General features: G+C 35.8%; 1 protein-coding gene across 1 annotated transcript; it reads left to right on the top strand.

Moving 5' to 3' along the window:
* Positions 1-5,099: 5,099 nt before the first annotated feature.
* LOC108989091 (protein FAR1-RELATED SEQUENCE 5-like) lies at positions 5,100-9,464 on the top strand. The gene is made up of 3 exons (XM_018962584.1): positions 5,100-5,324; positions 6,750-8,828; positions 9,261-9,464. The coding sequence occupies exons 1-3, from the start codon at positions 5,100-5,102 to the stop codon at positions 9,462-9,464; spliced, it is 2,508 nt and encodes an 835-aa protein (XP_018818129.1).
* The last annotated feature ends 1,521 nt before the right edge of the window (positions 9,465-10,985 follow it).

Genomic DNA, 10,985 nt, shown 5'->3' with positions numbered 1-10,985 from the left:
CCATGCAACGATCCCACGTGTGAAGAACTCAAAGAAGGCAATGGATCTCCAAAGGTTTTTATAAGAGAACTCAGACAACGTGGGCAAAGAAACGAGAGGAGAAGCATATTGGTTTTCTCTCATCTCACGTAATCATTATAATGTTCTTAAACTCTCACATCTCATGTAATTATTATAATTTTTTCAAATTTTTACGTAAAATATAATAAATAATTTAATTTTTCAAATTTTCAAATTTTTAAATAAAAATATTTTATACAACTTTTAAAATATTTTATTTTGTTGTACATACGTAACTACTACAAAAAATAAACAAATAGAGATAAAAAAATATTTGTGAATGATTATTTCCAATAAGAATAATTATTTGTTACGAAAATAGACTTATTTTAATAAAAAAGTCATTTTTTCAAGAAATAGTTGTTATCTATCCATTACTACATAAAAGCAAGCAAATCTTTTTATAAAATATTGCACCTAATATTTTTAAACCAATTTTATTATTCTTAATAATATTGTTAATTCTAATAAAAATCTCTCAACTCTCAGTTTTCTGCCGTTGTTACCACAGGCCAGTACTCTAATTCTCTTTTCATCTATTCTCATATTGGCATTCAGGAACTTTGAAAGTAATTCAGCAATTCTGAAAAAGATTTAGATATATGAGAAAAACCAGAGCCTAATCCACATAATTATTACGAATAATGCTGCATGGGTGCTATTTAGCTCTAAAAGACTGGAGAAAGAAACATATTTTCACTCACAAAGAAGTTAAAAGAGTTTGGTAAGCCTTGGGATTTAGGTAGGTGAAGGAGCTCGATCCCACTGTCTCTAATTCCAGCAGTCTTTCCTAGTCCAAATTATATCAGTTCTGCAAACCTCGGTGATGAGCAATGTTCGCTAGCTGAGATACATGACAAGAGTACTGCAATATATAAGAAGAAGAAGCATATGTTCCAACTAATATCTGAGGATTCCGAGCATATATGTCTAAACCATCTCACGAGTATATATTCCGACCATCCGAATAAATATTTCGATCATCGGAGTATATGTGTTGAGCATCGGAACATATAATATTTCGGTCATCTGAGCATATGTTCCGACCATTCGAACATCATGTTTTTAGATTATCCAAGCATATTAATTATCAACTAAGTAAATGTTTTAACCATCTGAACATTGTATGCCAATCATGCATCCTCGTTCAACATGCGTACGTGCACTTCATTCGAGCATATGTATGTGTATCTTTTTTAATTAGTTTTACTATAGTTATCCAAATCATGAAAATTTCTACAAATTACTCCACTTCCATCCCACTATGACGAGGTCTCATTATTCATCAATCTTTTAAGTTTCCTCTTTAAAAAAATAAGAGTAATGTTATAGTGGGATGATGAATAATGAGAGTAATTTTATAGTTATCATCTTATTTTAAAATTAATAATTGAAGAAGACCATGTTTAAATTACTTCACATAATCAAGTTATAAGTAAAATTAAAGAAAATAAAAACTACTAAATAATCATATTCGGTGTGATGCGCACATGCCATCACAATCGGCCGGAGAGAACTCCCCGTCTTGAACGGTAAGAAAGAGTTGTGACATGGAAAGTGAAAATATATATTTGAATAATGCTACATACAGTAATGGAGTATATAAGCGTTGCATAATATATCATTTTAAAAGAATAAAATTTATTATTAAAAAATTAATTTTTTTTCATGTGGATCCATATTTAGATTTGTAGTTATATATGTCCAATTGCAGCTGGATTTGCTCATAATTTAATCACACACTGAGATGCCTGGGCATTTTTTTTTTTTTTTCCAAATAACAGGAATATAGAAAAAAGAAATGGCACAGCTTTGCTATCTATACCTTGCTTTAGTATAAATATTGGAGAAAAAGACATAAAAGAAAATTCCTAAAAACCGTGTTTAAGTGCGGTACTAGATTAGGAGACTAGGACATTATCTCAGCTGTGTTAATGTTGGTGCCATGTCCATGGATTATGGATTCCTGAGGTGGATCACCATGACTATGTTGTGTGTCAAGGTACCATACTGCATTTTAAAACTCAATCGAGACAGAAAAATGATATTTGCGGTCATAAAATATGTAAATACCGCACACTCCTGTTGAAAAAAGTGAATAAAAATAATTGCTACCACATGGGATGGAAAAAGACTGTGAACTCTGTTTCGACCGCAACAACAGGAGTCTTACTGTTGGTTGCAAGAAAAGTCTTGCATGCAAGAAGTTAATATTCTTACTTCTTTGCTTCGATTGGTTTCAAGGAAAGTCTTGCACGAAGTTAGCTCTCAGTCATAATCAACTAAAGAAATGTGCGGAAGGGTGTTTCCCCAAAACCATGATTTCTTAATAGGTAATAGGTATGTGAATTATGTAGAGGAGTTCAATTTCTCATGATGGTGAGATGCATTAATATCCTATTAGAACCACTAATGAGTTTCCTCTCATGGAGTTGTTTTATTCTCAATGGATCTCTAGAAACCAGCGAAAGATTTTCTACATTCATGCACCACTCATGCATTCTCTAATTGAAATGAAAATGGTAGAGTTTCTTTTTCTTTTCTTTTTCAATGCAAGCACATATTGCTTTGATTCTGGCCATTTTGCTTCTACTATTTTTGGAAATTACAATCTGATGATGATAGTAATAATATCATCAGATATTTATTAAGTTGGATCAATGGGCTCTGTAAAAAGTCAAGGCAGCTGTTTTCGGTGGACAGCTCCACTGAGGAGAGAGACGCAAAGAACAAAAAGGGACTCATATGAGACGAGTTTCATAGTGGGTGGCGGCTTCACGGTGGACGGTTCACGATAGTGGGCAGGAGTTTGGGAGGATGGTTTTTTGGGAACAAAAAGGGCAGCTGAAGAACAAATCCATCTGATTTCAAAATTTTATTTTTATTTTTATTTTTTATGTTTTAAATGAGCCTATGTCAAGCTCCCACGTCACCCAATTTTAAATGGTTTTTTTTTAAGTTGAGGTCAAGGCTAAGGGTGGGCAGCGAGGCGCCAGGCCCCGCCTCCCCGTCTGCCAGATGCGGAGGCCGGGGCCACCCGCCCGCATCTGGGGCTCTGTCCGGGGTCGGGGGCGGGATGGGGTGACCCCCGCCCCACCCATATATATATTATATATTTATATATATAAAAAATTAAAAAAAAAAAAAACCTACGCATGGGTTTTTTTTTTTAACCCCGACGTCGTTTCATGCTTTGGTTAATAACGAAATCCTACGTCGTTTCATGCGTAGGTTTTTTTTTTTTTTTAACCCAGACGTCGTTTCATGCTTTGGTTAATAACGAAATCCTCCCCTAAGATTCCCTCCCTCGCTCACTCTTAGTGCTCACTTCCTCCCAATGACCCAGATCCAGTCCCGTGCTGCAACTCGTCTCTCCCTCTCTCTGAGTTCCCGGCGCCGCGCCTAGCGTCCCCTTCAACGTCGCCATCGCACGACTAGCATCAGGTTCCTCTCTCTGCATCTCAGTCACCGAAGATCCGAAGGTACGAAACTTTATCCCATTTTATTTTTTTTGTAATTTATATTTTTAATGGAGATTGGAGGATGGATGAGGTTTATCGGAGATGGAGGATGGGATTTTTGTGAATTGTGTGCTGTGGAGCTTAGATTGTGCATGTGGTTTGGTTTGAAATTTGAATGAGTCTGTGACTTCGTGCATGTGAATTGTGTTTGTTTTCTGTAATTATTTCGGATTGGATTGGAACCCCTAAATTAATTCGGATTGGATTGGATTGGATTGGATTGGATTGTGTCTAAGACTCTAATTAATTCGGATTGGAACCCCTAAATTAATTTAGGGCTCCAATCCGAAATCCTAAATTAATTTAGAGTTTTTCGAAACACATTAATTCAGTAGATACACATTAATCACCATAAAGTTTTTTATAAATTCAGTAGATACAACATTAATCACTAGATACTTCATGCCTTCAATGTTATGGCCATTTTACAATTTTATACAATTAATGGCATAGTCTATACATACTACTACTGCATGCAGCTTTGTAATTGGTGGAAATATATATATATATATATAATATTAGAATTATCCATGATATTAATTAATCTCTGAAAAATTATATAATAAGTATAATCCCACCAATGTTCAATTACCTCATGTCCTCATCCAAGCTGGCCAGAGTTTTAGCGCACTAATCTTGCATGGCTATAAATTAAATTAGTGCAGTTTTCTGTTTTCATATTAATTTTATAAGTAATACTAAATACAATCGTGATTTTAATAAATATTCATTTCTCTAACTCCATACCTCATACCTCTCAATAAATTCACAACTTTCACAACTTTCCCATGAATATCACCACCTCTTATTATATTTCCGTTAGTTGTTTATTGCTACAATTACTCAAAATTAATTTTAAATTAGGTCTTAGTTTTTTTACAACTCATCCCATCTCATTTCATTTATTTACTCATCTCATTTTATTCATGAAAAAAAACATGTTTTAGTCTTTGATTGCCGTTATAATTGGGACGAACATGGAGTATATGCCTATTTGTGGGGGCCAAAAGTCAAAAAGCAAACAAAATTGGAGAAATTTGTCCTCAAAGTGGCCCATCCAAAACTCAATCCTATGCGTGCACTTTTGACCAATTGGATTATTAATATGCATATGGTTGTAGTATTTTTCTAGACTCCTTTGTTTTAAAATTTATAAATGCATATAGAAAAAAACAAAACCTCCACATAAAGACGCTTCTTGATTGTTGATCACATTAGATAATTCAGGTGATGCCAGCTTTCTAAACGTTAATGATTTGATCCAACAGTGTAGTTATCGCTCATAAATATCTACGTACCAATAAATTAATTAATAGGCTAGGTAGCTAGCTAGGAGTTTGTACCCCCGTATGTTTGTAAATGTTTGTATAAATATCTTCCAATCTGCATGTTTGTAAATGTTTGTATATATATATATATATACACATCAGTTCCGCTGCTAAGCGGTCGGACCGATAATTCAAGAATAACAGCCCTCTAATGATGTGTTGACACGTCAGCAAATCTTGGAAAGTAACGATGGACTCGTGCGCATGGGATAGTTGTGCTTCTTCATGCTTCAGCAGAACTATTCTGGTTAATGCGATTGTTGTGGTCCGTTTGCTTCAAAACGCGAACTCGCCTCCACGTCCAAAGGCAACTGCCACCAGTCCACCACTTCCACAAGTTCTCCGTCGACCACTACGCAACCGCAACCGACTGCAACCGAGTTTCCCGATTTTAGCCATACTTTCCTCGCCACTGGTTCGTCGCCCAGTAATTTATTCCACGAGTTCCTCGCCACTGGTTCGTCGCCCAGTAATTTATTCCACTACGCACCGCCATTCCACCGCCCAGTAACGGTTGTCATGGCTGAGTTCAGTGGCTTTGGTGTAGCTCAGGTATTTCTCTATATGCTTTGGTTGTTCATGGCTGACCATGTGTTTGAAAAAATGTTTGAAAGACACATCCGGTCCAGACTAGCATTTGAATTTATTGTGAGATTGCTCTTGGAAGCTAATGTAAGATCTGGGTTGTAGGTAGTGGAATCTCTTTAATTAATGGATGTTCAAGAAAATTCCAATGGAGTTGCAAAACTAGTACATCAATACCACGAAGAATAAAAATCTTTAAGAAGCTATTTGCAAAAAAAAAAAAAATTTGCAAGGCAGAGAAAATATTATTTGTTTTCTTTAGTTTGGGGATATATTTTTTTTTTTTCATCCGGTATTGGTAGTTAGGAATGGTAGATAATACATCTCTAGATAATATGAAGCAATCACATGGTTCGACTAACCTAATTAGGAACAATATTAATTAGTTTGAAGTAGCTCAGGTATTTCTCTCTGTCTCTCTCTGTTTCTTTCATCTTACTTCGGCTACTCTCTCTTTTAATCATTATAGTCCATCAATAAAAGAAAAAAGAGGAACCAGAAATCCACCAAAAAGAGGCATATTGCCTTCTTATTATTATTGTTTTAAGGTGAGAACCCATTGAAAGGAAAAAAAAAGTTTGAAATATATTAGGGAAAAGTTGGCAGAAGAGGGAAAATTTAATGAATTTAAGGTATGAAGGAGAAAAAAAAAAGTCTAGAATTACGTGGTTTGAGAAAGGCTATGAAAAGAAACCAAATGGCTTACAAAAAAAAAAAATGAAAGAGAGAAAAAGGAAGGGTGTCGAAGAAGAATATTGAGACTTCAATAGAAATGGTGTTCATAAAAGGTTAAACAAGTGAATTAGATAGGAAGATAAGAAGAGTGGAATCTCCTACTTCCTCTTCCTGAGTCCAATAATAGAAAGTTTGAGATAAACATAATAGAAAGTTAATGTTGGTTATATTTGTTAGTGAATTAGATAGGGAGATACTTTTCTGTTATCAACACATTATATATAGAAGTAGTGACCAAGAGATGCAGATCATTAATTATAATAATTTACAGTGGCCCTTTTGCATGATGCCTAGAAAGAGCTACTTGTCACGATGGTAGGGAGCCATTACTTTGCGGTTTCCTGCAAATTTAAAGCAGCTAAATTGTTAACAATCTCATGGTACTTATCAAAATATCTAGAAATACTTGTTTATTTTATTTTCTGCAATCTATAATTTGTCTTTAGATGCAAATGACATAATGTATTTTGGTGATTTCCCAAAACTTGCTTGTTCATAATCATGTGGTTTTGTATGGTAGGAACCAATTTATAATATTGATAGTGATGAGTTTGAGGGTGAACTTGAGGCTGAAAGTGTTGAGGTACAAGGTGATGTGAATGTCGAAGATGGGGTTAATGTCGAAGTCGAAGATGGAGTAAATGTGATTCCCTCTTCGAGTAGTGCTCCGTTGGAGCCATTCATTGGTATGGTATTTGAGGAGGTCGAAGATGCCCAAGCATTTTATAAGGCATATGCAAGGCGACAAGGATTTGCAATCCGGATAAATCATACTCGATTGTCGAAAGATGATAAAACTCGTTGTGCAGTAGACTATGTTTGCACAAGAGAAGGATTTCTGTGGGTTAGTAGGAAAGACACCGATCGAATAATGCCTGAACCTGCTGAGACAAAGATTGGATGTAAAGCAATAATGGGAATAAAGAAAGATGGTGAAAAGTGGATAGTCAACAAGTTTGTGGTTGGACATAATCATATTTTGCTTACACCGAGAAGTACTAGTTTCCTTCGTGGACATAGAGGAGTTAGTAAAGTACAAAAGAAACTTATTATGACCTTGAATGAGTCTGGTGTACCGACAAGGAAGATAATGTCGGTATTGAGTAAAGATTCAGGTGGTGACTTTAATGTCGGTTGTATTGGGAAGGATGTAGAAAATTACTTGGGAAGCCAAAGGAGAAAAATATTTGAAGAGGGTGATGCACAAAGGCTATATTCCTACTTTCTTGATCGACAAAACAAAGAACCTGAGTTTGTGTTCTCCATGCAAGTTGATAACGATGGGTGTATGGGAAGTTGTTTTTGGGCTGATGCGAGATCAAGAGCTGCATACCAATATTTTGGGGATGTTGTTACATTTGATGCCACTTACTTGACCAATATTTATAAGATGCCATTTGTGCCATTTTCTGGAGTTAATCATCATCATCAGACTATAATGTTTGGGTGTGCCTTATTAGTTAATGAAACGGCGGAATCATATATATGGTTATTAAGAACATGGCAAGAGGCAATGCTTGGGCGTGCCCCTTCAACTATAATTACAGATGATGACAAGGCAATGACTAAGGCAATTGTTGAGGTACTCCCGAATACAACTCATAGGTTGTGTTTGTGGCACATTTTACAAAAGTTTCCAGAACACTTAGCCTATGTATACAACAAATTTCCAGACTTTCAAAAAGATTTTCGTCATTGCATCCATGAAACAATTACTACTGATGAGGTCGAGCAAGAATGGAATTTGATTGTGGTGAAGTATGACCTAGGAGAAAATACTTGGTTGCAAAATCTTTACAGCCGACGGGATAAGTGGGTACCCGCCTACTTGCGTTCAACATTCTGTGCCTGTATGTCAACAACTCAGAGGAGTGAAAGCATGAACAAATTTTTCAAAGATTATGTTCGTTCAAGCACTATGGTTAGTGACTTTGTGCATCAATATGAAAAAGTTATAGATGCACGTTACTTTAAAGAGAAAGAGAAGGATGTCCGGACAAAATCTACCCGAGCGATAATGAAGACACCTTTTAAAATTGAAGAGGAGGCAGCATTGGTTTATACAAGAAAATCTTTCATCATCTTCCAAGATGAGTTGTTTAATAGTCTACGGTACCAAGCAAGAAGATTGTCTCTGACTGGTGAGGCGAAGACATATGGAGTGACAGTTCATGGTAAAGAAACACCTATTTACCATGTGATATTGGAGGGTAGTGGAGAACATGCTACATGTACATGCCATATGTGGGAGTTTATGGGGATTCTTTGTAGGCATATCTTGTGTGTTTTTGGCAAGAAAGCGAAGTTAAATAGATTGCCAGAGCATTATGTTCTAGACAGATGGACTATTAATGCTAAGAGTCGACCCATTCCCCACATTCCGTGTTGTGATGCACAAGTGAGCGTGGAAGTAGATGAGCCTACGATGAGAAGAAGCAAGTCAATGATACAACTTTATGACATTGTAGAACTTGCATCCCAATCAGCAGAAAAACACAATCATTTCACACTTGCATTGGAGAAGGTTCACAAAGAGATGCTTGCAATGGACGAGCATGTAGAATGTTCACGAGTAGTGCCGGCCAATGATGATCAAATAGTAAGAAGCCAAGTTGTATCGAACTTTTCACAAACGGTGCAAGATCCTCCACGGGTACCCACAAAAGGGCGTCCAAAATCTTTGAGAGCGAAGAACCCAAAGGAAACACAAACAACAAAGAAAAGACGTTGTAGCATTTGCAAGAATGAGGGACATGTTAAAAATAATTGTCCTTCAGTAAGGTATAGTAGCCTTATAGTTATTTGTGTTTTATCACTTTGTAATTAAAGAAGCTAATAAAGATTGTTGTTCTTTTTGTAGGGATTTTGGACCAACAACAACTGACAACATATCGGAACATTTGGATTCATAGTGCATGCAACTTTTATTATAAAGCAGTATGTGATTTCTTCCCTCTTTTAGCTAAATTAAATTGGTGGGATTATTTGATAGGACACAAATGTCAAACTTACTCTTTATTTGATGCAGTAGGATGCGGAAACTAAAGGTTTTGAGTCATACGAGGAGCAGCTGAGGAAGTTATTCGAGTCATATAAAGGAAGCTATGCCATGGTGTTTGATGTAGCTCTATTGATTTTTCCCTTGGTGACAAATAGAGACACATTATTTGTTATCATGGCAGCACTTCACTGCCATTTATCTTTGTTATCATGGCAGCACTTCACTGATATTTGATGGTACTTTATATCATGGCAGCGGCAAAAAGAAAGTTTTGAGTTTCGGTATTACCTTCCTTCTTTGGATTTCTGATTAGTTTATACTTCGCTGCAAAGATATCTTCCTATCTGATTAGTTTTGAGTTTCGGTATTACCTTTCAGCCATGTTATTTTGAGCTATGACGCACTATGTTGGTCAAGAATGCCAGTAAGTGGGCAGTGGTAGTAGTTTAAGGTCACTGCCAAGCAGCCAATGGGGCCTGTGTTATGTATCCAATATGCTCTTGCCCTTCTTGGTACAGATGCTGTATGACTTACTTGGATTGCTGCAGCAAAACTGGCCAGGTCTTAGGAGATTTCTTCTCTGGGACTCTTTCTTGGCTGCAAAACATCAAGTTTATATTTATAGAGATTGTTACCTATTTTTTTATTAATTTTCACAAGAAAGTACCAAACAAGGATGGACTTTGCATTGTAATCCCATCAACATTGAGCTCGCAAAAGGCATATACCAATAAGGTTCGTCAATGTAAACATCTGGAATTGAATAAAATGATAATTAAGGAGCTTTCAATCGGTTTTGTTTACCAGACATTTATGTATAAAATTACACCAATAGTTCATAATATTCTTGCTTTCAATACAATAGCAACGTGATGGAATTACAATTCAGAGTTTCCTTTGTTCGATAATAGCTCCAATCAAGAAATTTAAAGCCCGCCATGCTCCAACAAAACTCAAAATTCTGTCTCCTAATTAAATATGATCTGCAACAATTATATATATTTATATATATATATATATAATAAAAAACCTCCAAGGTCATCAATTATAACAACAAACCTCCAAGGTCCAGTGCATAAAAAAGACCTGTCTCATTCCTATTAAAATAAGATTGAAAGCGAATGAACATGTTAAGCTGAAATTCAATTCGGTAGTACAAGGACAACTGATATCACATCCATGAGTAAGCACAAAGTAATTACAGGACCAAGTATCAAAAAGAAAATAGTAACTACATTAAAGTGTTACAACAAGTACAACGGGTTACATGACACTGACCGAGATACATTGTAATTATTTTGATTCATAAAAATTACCCCACAAACAAAAATAAAAAATAACCATGATAAAATTAACAGCTTCAAAACTCCGTTGTATTTCTTCTCCATTGCTTTCAATTTGGATTCTTCTATGCGTAGCCGTTCATGAAGAATCCTGTCGTTTCTCCATTCAGCTAACTCCAACGCCATCTTACAGCAGCTGTTTTGCTCACTTTGAAGATCAATCCACTCAAAGAAGTCACATTGTTTTTTCTTCTTATAGTTTGGACAATTAAAAAATCTTCTTCCAAAACTATTTGCTTTTCCAGAAATCCGTAGCTTCGCTTGGCAGCCACAATAGCAAAGTGGTCTTTCCAAACTACCTTGGTCTTCCCATCTTACACCCCTAGAACTTGACCCGGACTGAGAACCCAAACTCTTCATGCCCTATCATAATATTGAAGAAACTAAGCAGTAACTGAAAATCATGCTATTA

The sequence above is a fragment of the Juglans regia genome, chromosome 8 (genome assembly GCF_001411555.2).
Source record: "Juglans regia cultivar Chandler chromosome 8, Walnut 2.0, whole genome shotgun sequence".
Taxonomy (NCBI): Eukaryota; Viridiplantae; Streptophyta; class Magnoliopsida; order Fagales; family Juglandaceae; genus Juglans; species Juglans regia.
This window is presented reverse-complemented; position numbering and strand designations above follow the sequence as displayed.